Source organism: Etheostoma spectabile, chromosome 3 (genome assembly GCF_008692095.1).
Source record: "Etheostoma spectabile isolate EspeVRDwgs_2016 chromosome 3, UIUC_Espe_1.0, whole genome shotgun sequence".
NCBI lineage: Eukaryota > Metazoa > Chordata > Actinopteri > Perciformes > Percidae > Etheostoma > Etheostoma spectabile.
Window position 1 is genome coordinate 9,669,575 of NC_045735.1, and position 14,665 is coordinate 9,684,239.

Consider the following 14,665-nt stretch of genomic DNA (forward strand, 5'->3'; position numbering starts at 1 on the left):
ATGCCTTTTGGAGATTTTTCCATCTTTTCTTAGCTCCTTTATGCACATTAATACAATTTTTTACCTGGGGTGCCCAAACTTTCTAGCCCCATTGTCTGTATGTATGGACATTAAAATGTCTAAAAATAACTAGACCTGAAATGTATTTTGTTGAGTTGTCAATTATATAAAATGTTTCCAACAATTTTCAAACCCAGAGAAATCCGTAATTTGAATCAAGGACACTACCCATAAACAAAATATTATTATTGTCAATGTACGGAATTACTGCCTCTGCCTCATACAGGCTCTCCCTTCCTCCTGTTTGTCGTTTTTTTTGTTAACACTGAAATAACAATCATATCTAAGGTGATTATACTTCCACGTAAAGGGGAGTAAGGATCTAACGCTATTTGATGGAAAGATTGAGTGATGAGCAAGCCAGTGAGAAAGGAGCTCACAAAACTCAAAACACACAGGCACTGTATGTTTTGACAAGGTCAATATTTGACAACTGTGTATTTAGATTAAAACTTAAAGTAACTTGCTTTTTGCTTAAGGCCCGGCAAAGCATACAGGGATTAGAACCCGAGTGATATATCTGCTGGCCGATATTAGGCACTTCTCGATTGGTATTGGATCAATCAGCATTTATAATGGCCGATGGGAAAAAAAAAGATTTCCCCAACATTAGTTAAAAAAATAAAATATAATAATAAAATATAATGATAAAATAAAATAATGTAATAGTTTGTTTTATTGTCACAACAGAACAAAGGAACATCAAAATTATTATCATATTATTTTAGTGAGAACTCAATGAATAAGTACAAATAATAATGTTAAGGAAATCTGTTTTTTTTTTGTTACGTGTTTCCAGATTTTGTTTTTTGAAAATACTGTATATATCGGAATATTGGATCTTTAAATAACCAAATATCAGCCTTAAAAATCCTTTATCGGTCGGGCTCTAATAGGGATGCACCAATACCGATGCCAGAATCCAGCATTGGTCCGTTGCCGTGCGCATGTACTTGTACTTGTAAAAATAAAATGACTCTAATACTACCACACGCAATACCATCTTATAGCAATACCATCTTATAGCAACGTTACATTAACTTCTCCCTCAAGCAGGTTTAGTGAGCATAATAGGAGCAATGCCAGCCTTTTGGAGATTTTTGTCTGTAAAACTAGGCTCTCATAGATACTGTATACTGTGTGTGTGTGTATATATATACACTACCGTTCAAAAGTTTGGGGTCACATTGCAATGTGCCTTATTTTTGAAGGAAAAGCACTGTACTTTCAATGAAGAAACTTTAAACTAGTCTTAACTTTGAAGAAATACACTCTATACATTGCTAATGTGGTAAATGACTTTTCTAGCTGCAAATCTGGTTTTTGGTGCATATCTACATAGGTGTATAGAGGCCCATTTCCACCAACTATCACTCCAGTGTTCTAATGGTACAATTGTTTTGCTCATTGGCTCAGAAGGCTAATTGATGATTAGAAAACCCTTGTGTAATCATGTTCACACACTCTGAAAACAGTTAGGTCGTTACAGAAGCTACAAAACTGACCTTCCTTTGAGCAGATGGAGTTTCTGAGCATCACATTTGTGGGGTCAATTAAACGCTCAAATGGCCAGAAAAAGAGAACTTTCATCTGAAACTCGACAGTCTATCTTTTCCTTAGAAATGAAGGCTATCCATGCGAGACATTGCTAAGAAATTGAAGATTTCCTACACGGTGTGTACTACTCCCTTCAGAGGACAGCACAAACAGGCTCTAACCAGAGTAGAAAAAAAAGTGGGAGGCCGCGTTGCACAACTGAGCAGAAGATAAGTACATTAGGTCTCTAGTTTGAGAAACAGACGCCTCACGGTCACCAACTGGCATCTTCATTATAGTACCCGCAAAACACCAGTGTCAACATCTACATGAAGAGGCGGCTGCGGGATTCTGGCTTCAGGCAGAGTGGCAAAGAAAGCCATATCTGAGACTGGCCAAAAAAGAAAGATTAAGATGCAAAGAAAAAAAAGACATTGGACAGAGGAGACTGGAAAAAAGTGTTGTGGACGATGAATCCAGTTTGAGGTGTTAGGATCACAAAGAGAACGTTTGTGAGACGCAGAACAATGAAAAGATGCCTGAGATGCCTGACGCCATCTGTTAGCATGGTGGAGGTAATTGATGGTCTGGGGTTGCTTTGGTGCTGGTAAGGTGGGAGATTGTACAGGGTAAAGGGATTCTGAATGAGAAGGCAATCACTCCATTTTGCAACGCCATGCCATACCCAGTGGACAGCGCTTGATTGGAGCCAATTTCATCCTACAACGGACAATGACCCTAAACACACCTCCAAATTGTGCAAGAACTATTTAGAGCAGAAGCAGCAGCTGGTATTCTATCGGCAATGGAGTGGCCAGGCGCAGTCACCAGATCTGAACCCCATTGGGCTTTGTGGGAGCAGCTTGACCGTATACGCAAGAAGTGCCATCCAACCTCCACTTGTGGGAGCTGCTTCTGGAGTGTGGGGTGCAATTTCTCCATTACCTCAACAAATACAGCTAGAATGCCAAAGGTCTGCAATGCTGTAATTGCTGCAAATGGAGATTCTTTGACGAAAGCAAAGTTTTTAAAAAAAAATCTTATTTCAAATACAAATCATTATTTCTAACCTGTCAATGTCTTGACTCTATTTCTATTCATTTAACAACGTATGGTGGTGAATAAGTGTGACTTTCGGAAAACACAAATTGTTTTTGACCCCAAACTTTTGAACGGTAGTGTGTGTGTGTGTGTGTATATATATAAAGTTTATTTAAGCTATCAAACAAACAAACAACTTAATGCAAACACCAACTTTCAAGTCCTGAATGAAAAGGAGCAGAAAGACGCATATATATATATATATATATATATATATATATATATATATATATATTATATAATCTCTTTTGCAAAACATACGTTAACAAAATAATAAAACTCATGCCACACATTGCTACTTTATATGCATGTGCATGACGTTATCGGACTTTGCGATCCTCATTTTTTTAAACTTCACTTAGTATTTTGATATCAGGAATGATATGATTTATTTTATTGTCATTAGCTCTGGGAAATGTCCAACCCATGGCCACTGCGCTTAAATGTGTTCTAATTGACAACCATATCAGAGCTGGCCAAAATTATATGTGTATCTGAAAACACCTTCGGACACTAGAGGATAAATACTCGGAGCAGTATTCGGTATTGGCGAGTACAGATCGATTGATATGGATTGCTTTTCCCATCAGCCTTAGCCAATGACCAAAACAGGCATTTTTCTTGAGCCGATATTTGGAGCCCATACAGCTTTTGCTCCCTCAGTTTACATCATAAAAATGTAAACCCTGCCACACTGGATTTGTTTTTGAAATCTGCTCTGCCATTTGTTTAAAAATAATAAACAAAAACACAGATCAGTGTCACTTCTGCAATCATCTTACATTCATATCACCCAAATTATATGTGCAATGTGCATCATATGGATGGGTCTGCATGTAGTTAACTGTGCAAAAGTGAAAGGCTTTCATCAACATCTACAACACAGCCATGATGATGCATAACTTGCTGACATATTATAAGACAGATATATTCAGATCATCACAAAATGCCCTTTGTCAACACATTTAAATAATTTAAGAAACCAATAAACCTGAAAAGTAGCCATGGAAATAAAGTGCTTGATTTGTAATTTAAGACTGCCGCGCTGCTAGTGGTGGAGGGGCAGTGCATGGTCTGCACCTGAACTGCAGCGTCTCCAGCAACGCAGAGCTGCCTGTGGGCGCCGGTCTGGAAATAATGCCGGGAAAAACCCTCAGCAAACGCAAACATATCGGGCAGCCAATAAAATCAGTCTATCATTATCGGTAAGTACCCGATATATTGTACTTGTATGTGTACTTGGTCTTAAAAAAAGTGGTATCGGTGCATCCCTAAAGTGATATACTCGCAGTGGTGTTGAAATAAAAGCCAGTCCTTTTTGTCTGAGACTGAGACAAGACTGAGTAAAAATGCAGTCAATAACATGACAAGAGCGAGTTCAACACTAACGAGTAGGGCTGGATCTGAATATACAACTATTCCGATATTTGTTTGTTGGGCAGGTATTTGATTTTCAATTTTTGGGTTTGAATTTTTGTTTTGTTTTTCCTTTTAAAAGCCTTGGACACCCACGCAGGTGTTTTCAGTTATTCTGGCTAATTGGACCTCTCCCCAGGACTCTGTGGGCGTGTATAAACTAATTGATTGACATCTTCCTGAGCCTCCAGTTAGCTCGGCTGCACGTGTTAGGGCAGGGCACATGACATCTTTATCATTGTTATTGGTAGATGAAATTTGTGACGTAATAAATTCTCATCTACATGTATGCTCTAGCCCACCTTTAACCTGGGCAGAGGTCTGAAAATAACGGAAAAGACCATTCTGGGTATCCAGGGCCTTTCATACTGTAATAAAGTTAAGACAGATTAAACTTTGGGAGAAAAGACACCACGACGTCACACTGCCGTGGCCGGTCATGTAACCGGCAATCAGACGTGTCAATCTGTTTGGAGACGGTGGGAGAGTACTTAAGAGTAAACAGGAAATCGCAGTGACAAGAAAGTTCTAAAACACTATGTTCTAAAACACTACTATCTTTTTCACTTTCTCAATCAAACGAAGCCGCCTTCAATGGCGATGAGTGTGACACCACCAAACCGAGACACACAAGTTTGTATTACGTTACCCTCAATCACTCATAGACCCTACCCCTCTCACACACATTGGCCAACTCTGGAAGACCTACCCCCTCCTTGTTTTTCCAACATGAAATGAAAAAATATGCCAAATGCAATTTGCAGTGACATGTGCTAGTAGTAAATTACTTGCACCGTCTCAAAAAATGGTTGCAAAATGCAACCATTTGGTTGCAGTCTGAAGACTTGATATACCTTATGACTCACTCCTACCTGAATCTCTTAATCCGGTTTTCTTATAGCTGATGAACATACATACCCTCAAAACATCCGGCAAATACTACTATTTATTGGATGCATCAAATTATAAACATCTTATTGTTATTGAGATTGGTCGCATTTAGAGCACTGAAAGCGATGAGCTTGTTTGCATTTTAAAGCATTTATTCTCTTCTTATCATATATTTATAGCAGAGTACAGTATATAGCCATCATCTATGCATCTTAGATAATACATTACCTTTGGGTGCGAAACACAATGCACAGTTTGCAGATAGTAAAGCCCAAAGATATTTCTGCAATGAGCAACTGGAAATGGTCAGCTGCTGCCATACTACAACAGAGCCAACCTTCTCCTTCATAGAACTAATAACAGTTGTTTTCTCAATCAATTTGGCACATTTACTGAAACAAACTTACAATTGTCAAAACTCTTAAGTACAATCCTCCCACCACGTGGTACGTTACTGTGACCATAGGGTGATTACTCAACCAAAAGAGTTAACTCATGTTTCAAATGTAAACAAATCCATAAATGTGAATAAATCATGGTCATCAAAACAAAAGGTTCTTTTATCATTGCTTAGACCAAGACAAACAAAATTCATAGACATCTTGTGAAATGATAGTGTACTCTGAACTAGAGCGCATGCCTGTTCGAATTGCATTTGTTTCACAACTTCACCTAACTATGAGTGCGTTTCAATCAGACGCGGTGCAGCTACGACTCATCTAGAGCTTTGGCATGTCCTCTTTTATTCCTCTATCCGTCACACATCCAGGTAGGGATTTGGCCTGGGCGGGGATGGCAGGGAGCCCGGCTCAGCCTGCTAGGAATGGCCAGAGAAATGTGTGCAACGGGCAACAAAACAACGTGCTTGAGAACCCAAGAGCCTAGGATTTCATTTTTGGCACGACACCAGTAGTCGGTTAACTGCGATCAATGAGCCTTCTAGGGATCTAGCAACTCCCGCCCCCGCAACTTGACCATGGAAGATGTCTTTAGATTAGAATCAGAGTGAGCAAACATGTTTTTGTAAAGCTTTGGTGGCATTCCTATTGTGAAATATGAGCTATAAGTGTTTGTCTATGCTTGAGGGCAATCATCTTTAGCTATCTTGAGCAATAGAGAATACTGTGAATGTGTCTGTATACAAAAATAATGTATTTGTTGTTAGAAGTTAAAACTCCAAGGGACTTCTGAAACTCAGTTCCTCTTGAAACAAACAGGAATGGAAGAGAAAAACACAAAGACCTACCTAAATTGCATAATGGAAAGTGGATGACAAAGAATACAGGATGGATGGAGAGCATCAACGAGCTGCATTCATTTACAGCAGTTAGAGCAGAAGTAAAAACCACAGGCTAACCACAAGTATGAAAATGAGTGTTTATTCTGGAAGGGAATCTGTTTCATGGGATTTTGAAATTAAAAAGCCATTGAATTTTTAGCACTGAATATTTATAAATTGATATTATGTAACTGAATTTTTTGCCTCCAATTTTACTCGTCAAATTTTCAACAACAAATGTTCACTGCTACCGATCAAGATCCTAGAATCAATTGCTTTTCCTTGGGTTCCCAGATGTTATCACTGGATTTTAAACATTACATTTTGCAGCTGAATTTTGCCTGTTGAATTCAATCAATTTGAAAATATAATAGATGCATTATAAACATGTTGAATTTTTAATTCTGAATTTTTGAACTGAGAAAAATAAAGGGGAAAATTAGTTGTTTAAAATTTGAAGATTAAAATTCAGAGGCAAACAATTCAGATACATAATTTCAATGCATAAATGTATGGTGCTAGAAATTCAATGGCTATTTAATTCCGATGAAACCGATTTACTTTCATAGTTTGTCTGAATCAGTGTGTTAGTGCTGTGGTTTTCTAATGTGTCCTTTGGCTCTGTCAGACTCATACACCAAGGCATCGACACCACCCCTCATGTTTTAAATGATCTGATTTCAAACTGGATTTGATATATAATAGTTGACAATACTTTTTATACAATTGATATTGGTGTTTAGGTTGGTTTGTTTGTTCAAGTTTGCATTTGTATTGACTGAGTGGCAGAAGCTAGACGTTTCAAGCATTTGATCAATTGTTTTAGCTATCTATTTCAACCATTTATTACTTTTAGCTATCTAATTCAATCATGTATCCATACATTTAGCTGTTAAAACCAATAACAAACCAATATGTTTAGCTAACTGTTTATCCATCACCTTAATTAGTTGAAACTTTATTATTTTAGCTGACTGTTCAACAATTATCCATCAAATTTAGCTAACTAGTTCAACCATTTATCCAGAGGTAGCATTTCAACGGTTTACCCATTACATTTACCTATTTGAGCTGTCATTTTGTTACCCTTAACGAATGACTTCAACCAGTTCTCCATTAGCTTACTTTTAGTTTAGATTTCCCTGCTCACTTGCTAACTAGTTTTCACACTAGGCTTTCCATGTACCCCTTAGCAACTGCAAATGTACACCCTTGGGTGCAACTATCTCTGGTTGGAAATCACTGTATTAATGTTTCAGGATAGCAGGAAGAGGTACTTTACATATTGAGTACAAAAAGAGAAAAAAGTAAAGCAGTTTAGGCCTATAGCAAATTCTTTGTCTTTATATAGAATTGGTTAGAGATGTAGATTCATGATATAACTCTTCTAGTATGGATTACTAGTAATATGTTGTCTGAAATCTGGGAACGTGGAAGTTGACAAAGAAGCTTAGGAAATTGGAGAAAAGCCACATCCTAGGATTAAAATTGCCCTTACTTGATACCACAAAAACCCTGCAGGGAGTCACCCTGTCTCATCTACTGTACATTCTACATATTCTATGGCTCCCTGAGGATATCTCTTTAGGAAGCAAAAGAAGTTGATGATAGCCTGCAATTTCATTGAAAGCTTTTCTTCCTAAAAGCGGTCAAAGTGTTACAAATGGGCACCAGATTTAGCTCCTCCGACCGGATTAAATTAAAAGGGATTTTGTATTTTAGAGCCGATTTTCTATTGTGAGCAGAATGCACATATGATTTTCTTTAGAGCGTGTTTCTGTGTTTGATATCCATCAGTTGGTTGGGAAAAGTGGTTCAAAGAAGAAGGTAATTTTGAATCATCATTTTTGTCTTTGTTGACCGCGTTGTGATGACTTTACCCATTTGAAATCAACCCAAAGAAATCTCACAGTAAATCTGTTAGGCCTTGTATTCTTTGCTAATCAAGTATTAATGGTGCAAGAACATGTCATCATGGTAATGTCTCACAATAACTCAAACTGATATTTTTGTTCATACATCAATTTAATTGGTACTTTTGTTTACATCCTTACTCAAAGCTACCATAAAACCAGACTATCTTAATGCAGCGCTCATATTAATGCCACTATCTTAAAATAAATGTTAAAGGTCCCATGACATGGTGCTCTTTGGATGCATTTACCTATTACCATATCTGAAGTCTCTTTTATATACACCTTAGTGGTCTCCTAATACTATATCCGAAGTCTCTTTCCCAAAATTCAGCCTTGGTGCAGAATTACAGCCACTAGAGCCAGTCCCACAATGAGCTTTCCTTAGGATGTGCCCTTTTCTGAGTCTGTAGCTTTTGAGGATGAGAGGGATGAGGGGCAAGGTGGAGGCTGGGGGTGTGGCCTTGCAGTCTTTGCTTGAATTGGTGGACAGAAGGTGATCCATGTTTCAACCACTTTTTGCCACAGCTGATAAATTATCCGAACTTCTTTCAGTGGATTGTTAGCTGCCTTCCTCCAGAGTAAACATAACTGTGTCCATGGCAATACTCTGCTATGCATGGCAACGGTGTGTTATACTTAGCAACGGTCTGTTAACAAGAAAATAACAGACCATAGAATACCTTAGAACACAACCAAGCCATGTAGAACTCTTTAATAATTAAATTGATTATTACATTATTTCCTACTCATGCCAAGAACAGTATTAGCCTTGTAAGCCCTCGCCTGCTTTTGGAATGTGGTAGGAAGCAACAAACAAATCCATGACAATATTTCCCCTTGCAATGCTTTTGCTCCAATTACTTCCACAGTGCAGCCTGACTCATCTTTAATCACTACAGTGTGTGACTCAGCTCTTTAGTGGTCTGTCTGCATTTCTTTGGTGACCCACGGTTAGACTTGCAGCAAAGCTTTAAGTTGGTCTGTGGTGAAGGGCATCTCTGACCGGACTAAATCGTACTCTGTTGGTCCCTCATATCTTGCCAGTGTCAGTCAGCAGGCCAGCGTGCCTCCGGGCATCGTACAGCACAGCGTTTGTGATAGATAGTATTTTATACATATATAACAAATATTGTAACAAATTATTTAGCATTGAGCCATTAATCTGTCAGTTATTTTAGTGTTTAATTTGTCTATAAAATGTCAAAAAATTACAAAAATGCCATCACAAATTCACGTCTTTAAATTACTTGTTTTGTCTGACTTACTGTCTATCTCCCAGCAAATCTTTACACTTTGTTCACCAATTATCAAAGTGAATCTCTTTTTAACAACCATCATGAAATAATCATTTTTGCTTTTAGCTGTATGCTATAAATTGAAGACTAGAAAATCAGCCCACGTCCAAGAAGAATTTAGAATTTAGTTCCTCTTTACAAAATGATCAGCCATGCATGTATGGATCTTCCTGTTGCTTTCCACACACAACTGGCAGTTTTCTTTTATTACCCTAATCAACTCCAAAGACAAGCAGAAAACAAACCATAACAAGTTAGTTGTGCAGATGTTCTCCTGTTGCTTTCATATGTCAAATTATGTTTTGCCTTTACCACAGGGAGAAGCCCCGACTCATTACATATGTACCACTGAGGACATACTAAGTGGAAATGAAAGAGGGAAAAGGTAAGATGTTTTGTAGTCATGTTGTGTTTTTTTGTTGATGTGTAATTAGTGGCTGCACAGTTCTAAACCTCATTTACATTTTTTTAAAGGTGCTCTAAGCAAAGTTTTTAGTTTGTAAAATAAACTGTGAAATATGCCCATTTAAACTGACAAAAGCAGCATATTCTCAAATCTGAAAGGTTGGGATCAGCAAATGTTTTAGCATTTTTGCTAAATAAAGGACGTAAAGCTGCAATGGAAAGCAAAATAACAGAATTTGACATAGAGTGATACCTACCTCTCTGTTGCACAGGCATATGCACAGACTAGATTTTCTAAAGTCTGAAAACAGAGCCAAAATGAGAGTCAGAAGTCCAGTTTTCTCTCAGAATACTTGAATAACAAAATGCTAAAAGATTTCTTTTGAATTCCTTCCCAACGATGCCAAAAATAAATTGCCTATCACAGCTTTTAACAATAACAATAAAAATTATTGGTGATTACATTTTCGGACGATTGACTAATGGCTTTATCAACTAATGAGCACAACATGTGCTATATCATCAAACCCAACAACACAACAGTGACTCATTGTTTCAATAAAGAACAAGATGCATTTGAAGTGTGCTCCTCTAGACACGTTATAGTGTTTTCATAGTTTTCTAAACGAACAGCCCAGCATCATGTCTAGTTCAGAATGAAAACACTTTAACGCTGTAAGAAAGTACATTCTGATTCAGGAGGCCCCAGTATCATATCATATTTTATGTTGTGAAATAATGGTTTGGTTTTACTGGAAGGAGCTTGAGTCATCATGTGGTTTCCTCTCCTCTCTCTAACTCCAAGTTGGGTCGATTTATTTGTAGATTTACAGACGTATTACAACACTGCTGTTGTAAAGTAGCAGGTACATGTGCACACACGCAGATCTCAAAATAAGTATTCAGCTGTGCACTCCTTCAGTTCATTAATGATTTTCAGTGATGGACTGGCCCTGAAACAGTGCCAGGCATGTTTCAGGCACGCTTTGGTTGGGTGGATGGCTATGGCCTCCCTCTGTAAACCATGAATCAGGATGCTTGTTGAGAAGATATGCATTGTGCATTAAATAGTCAAAAGTGTGTAAGGTTACATGGATTTTAATCTGGTTTTCACTGTAATCGGAAATCTTTAAAGCAACCAAGCAAGCCCTGTAGTTGATGTGATGTGGGATTGCAAATACCCCTCAGTTCATGGACCAAGCTTCTCTTAGTCCAGCATGATCCTCTTAAACTGATCAGCCTTCATCTGCTGTCCTTCTCTCTCTCTCTCTCTCTCTCTCTCTCTCTCTCTCTCTCTCTCAGCTTTTCGCTTTCATTCTCCCCTTCTCTGTGGTAAGCACACTCCTGTTGTGTTTTTGCCTCATTGCTTTAATTTGTTTCTCTGATACTCCTATTTACTCTAACTTTAACTGACATCTAAGTTATTTAACGCAATTACTTGAAATGTGGGTATGGAATGCCCACCATGAGTCAATGCATGCACGCTGTATATTTTAATTTGTGGTGGATCCTCTTTCAGATCATTTCCCCAAGAAAGGGAGAATGCTTTTCATGAAGCAGTTTGAAGGAGGTGCTAATACATGACATTGGTCTTTCTCCTTTCTGTACCCCTCACCCAGGATAACCTCATGCACTGTGTAGACATGAGAGGTCAATGGAGCATGTGAAGATGTCCCAGAAAGCAACTAAAAGTAAGCTATGTTTTTTTCAATCATCAGATGTTTTTAATGCTGATTTGATAATGATTACTTAAATGGGTCTTTTCCCTTCCTTACTATCTAGTAAAGCACTAATCTGATCTCTGTGTTATTTCTCATCTGATGATGAGATGATTGTGGAACTAAATAGCCTTAATGATCCGATCTTTAACATTATAACCACTATTTCATTTTGTTTTATATTGATTGGGTTACCTGTGCTTAGTACCACCTGTTACTTCTGTTTTTTGCCTTTAAAATCAGTAGAATGTAAAGACAATTGACATTAGGTCACAGATTGAAAATAATCGACAACCGTTGGTCCAGAATGGCACTGTACATCAACCTGCTGTATTCGCAATGATAACTATCCCTACTACAGTTTGCAACAACAGTCTACTGTGCTTCTAGCCACACAACAATTAGTCACTTCTCAAAAATTGCAAGCCTTGTTCCCTCCAGATGTTGACTAAATTATTATACACAAAGCTGTGTTGATGCTCTTTAGATTTTGTTTCAGATTAGAGGGCTCCTGCCTTTATACCATAGACAGAGAGCATTTGCAATGATTTCCTTTTAACAAAAGAGTACAAGTGGCATTCAAGGTTGCTTGTTTGAAATATAGTCTGCCACTGAATGTCAGGTACAGTACATTTCTTGGTACTTATTATAGGCTGTTTTGTCTGCAAAGAGATAGTTTGATCACAGTGAAGTTACTTTGCATCCAGCGGTGACTACATGAAGTCTCCTTGCCCAGCCAAGAAGAAACCCAACACAAAACTCCCTGTAACACTGCAACTTGTTGTTTTGAAACCTTGGTTTTTGTTTGGATAAAACTAATGTTATTTTGGACTTCCACCTTTTACCTGTCTTTGTGCTAAACTACACTAACCAGCAGCTGGCTCGGCTCTTTATATATTTATATGCATACACCAAATATGAAGCTATAGTTTCTTATTAAACATAGCTATAGCTTCATATATTGTATACACATATCAGAATGGTATCTCTTCATCAAACTGTGGACAGAAAGCGCATATGCATATTTCCCAAAATGTTAAACTATTCTTTTTTAGTATCCATTATTATTACTTTGAAAGTGTGTGCATGGTGGCCAGTGGTACCTGTAGCTCTACTCTCTCTTATCATACTTACCTATCAAAACTCTAAAGTATACTACTGATTACAGTAATTAGTGAAGAACCATTTTAGGTCTTATTGAATAAGTAAGGCATTTTAATTCAAACGGTTGTCTTTAAGAAGTGAGTTTCACTCTTTGCTGTCAAATTGAGACCATAGTTGGTGAAGCGTTTCCTGTGGACCTGAGCAGCTTTCTCTAAATAATAACTGGGACTTCCAGTAAGCCGGTATTTTTCATTTTAGTTTCATTTTTCAGTACCTTGTCTGATACTGAAACCACACCTGTGTTAAATGGGATGGCAACTGTTGAGCAGTATCTTTTTTCAAAAACTTTTTATTTGTCAATAAAAATCACAATTACAGTAGATTATTGTCTTTCATAGGATCATTCACTGCTGCACTCTTTACATTAATGGCCATAACATTAAAGAAATCACACTTTAATGTGTCAAGAATTTGAAACTAGAATGTGTTGGATGTGATGTTTTATTCTTGTACATTTTCTTCTGTTTTTCTCTTCTTTGACTCCAGTATGGTGGCTTCCCCTAATTCTCCTCTTATTCATCTCTTTTGTCATATACTACTACTCCTTTGCCATACTTCAGAGGTAATTACACACACACACACACACACTCACTAACGCACCCATTTCTTTTTTTCTTGGTTGTTCTCGGTATTGAGGTCACACAATTACAGATAGGCCCATTGCTGGTAAAACTGTAAATTCTTGAAATCTGTGCAATGCTGAGTCACTAAGGACAACCCACATTGATTATCTGGAAGTCTAAGCTTGCTGGTCAAGTTAGGCCCTCACACATGCCCATTCTTGCACTTTTTAAGTGTTCTGGACTCAGTTACTGGTGTTTTTATGGAGTCAGCAGTAACTTAAATGCCATTTGTGGTGCTTGTCTGTCTTTCAGCTACAGAGGCACCAACAAGTCTCCGAACAGTAGTAAGTCGCTGTGTGATGGCTGGCTAACCCGTAAGAAGTGGGAGAGTCTTAACTTTAAGTGAGTAATGGCATGTCTCTGTTTTTGTTTTTACAAACTGGAGGGAGTGGATGGCTTATTAAGGGAGAAAGATATGCCAATATTTTTATTTGAAAATAAGGTGCTAGGTTCCTCGGATCATTAGAACTGGTCTTTACCAGCCAAGATGGTAAAGCAAATTTCATTGAAAAGGAACAGGAGGTATTATAAAAAACAATTTGCCATCTAAATGTACGTTTTAGTAACTCAAGTGGTTAATTAAAGGGTTGAGAAGGAGGGTTAATATAAAAGCCAATGTTGTCTCAGAAATAGCTCTTGATAAAGTTACATTTTTGTAAGCCAGACAATAGCTTGTTTGTCTACCTTGACATGTAATCATTGTTCCTCATGTTTTCCCATGCTCTATTATCAGTTTATTCAGCTATATATTTACTGTTGTTTTGTTTTGGGTTTTTTGCGGGCTCTATTCTGTTACAAAATGCTGGTATGTTCTCCATCTGTGGTTTGTCCAGACCTCCTCCAAGGCCACTGTTTATTTCTCCAGCTCAGTAGACCATCCACTGCCTGCCCTTTGACCTCAAGATTAATAATCCCTGATTCAACCACTGTTAAAGAACATGTTTTGCATTCTTACATAAAGTCGCTGACTGATTGTTCAAGGGATTTCACATCAGTTATTACAGTCACAGGGAGGCCTTCTTTGCAATCAGAGTGACATTTCTCTAATTAGACTCCTCCCCGGAGATTTATCCTGATCTCATGTGAAGAGCTAGCTGGCACAAAAGGGTAATAAATGTCTTGGAAACTCACTGTTGAATACAGTAGGTCATAAAGTAGAGTCTGAAACCAACGAATACAGAAAGGCAACTGTTTCACATAGTACAACCTGCCACATTTGTCTCACTCCACAGCCTCTGTAAATGTTATCCCCCCCCCCCCC

The 14,665-nt window shown here is 37.9% G+C and overlaps 1 protein-coding gene across 1 annotated transcript in view; it reads left to right on the plus strand.

Annotated features, from left to right (window-relative positions):
- st3gal4 (ST3 beta-galactoside alpha-2,3-sialyltransferase 4) overlaps nt 1-14,665 on the plus strand; it is a 43,230-nt gene that overhangs the window by 16,133 nt on the left and 12,432 nt on the right. Inside the window, exons 2-5 of the mRNA XM_032510275.1 lie at nt 9,812-9,879; nt 11,519-11,590; nt 13,268-13,343; nt 13,657-13,746. Coding sequence (XP_032366166.1) covers nt 11,554-11,590; nt 13,268-13,343; nt 13,657-13,746 — 203 coding nt within the window. The 5' untranslated portion in view covers nt 9,812-9,879; nt 11,519-11,553. The remainder of the gene's footprint in view (nt 1-9,811; nt 9,880-11,518; nt 11,591-13,267; nt 13,344-13,656; nt 13,747-14,665) is intronic.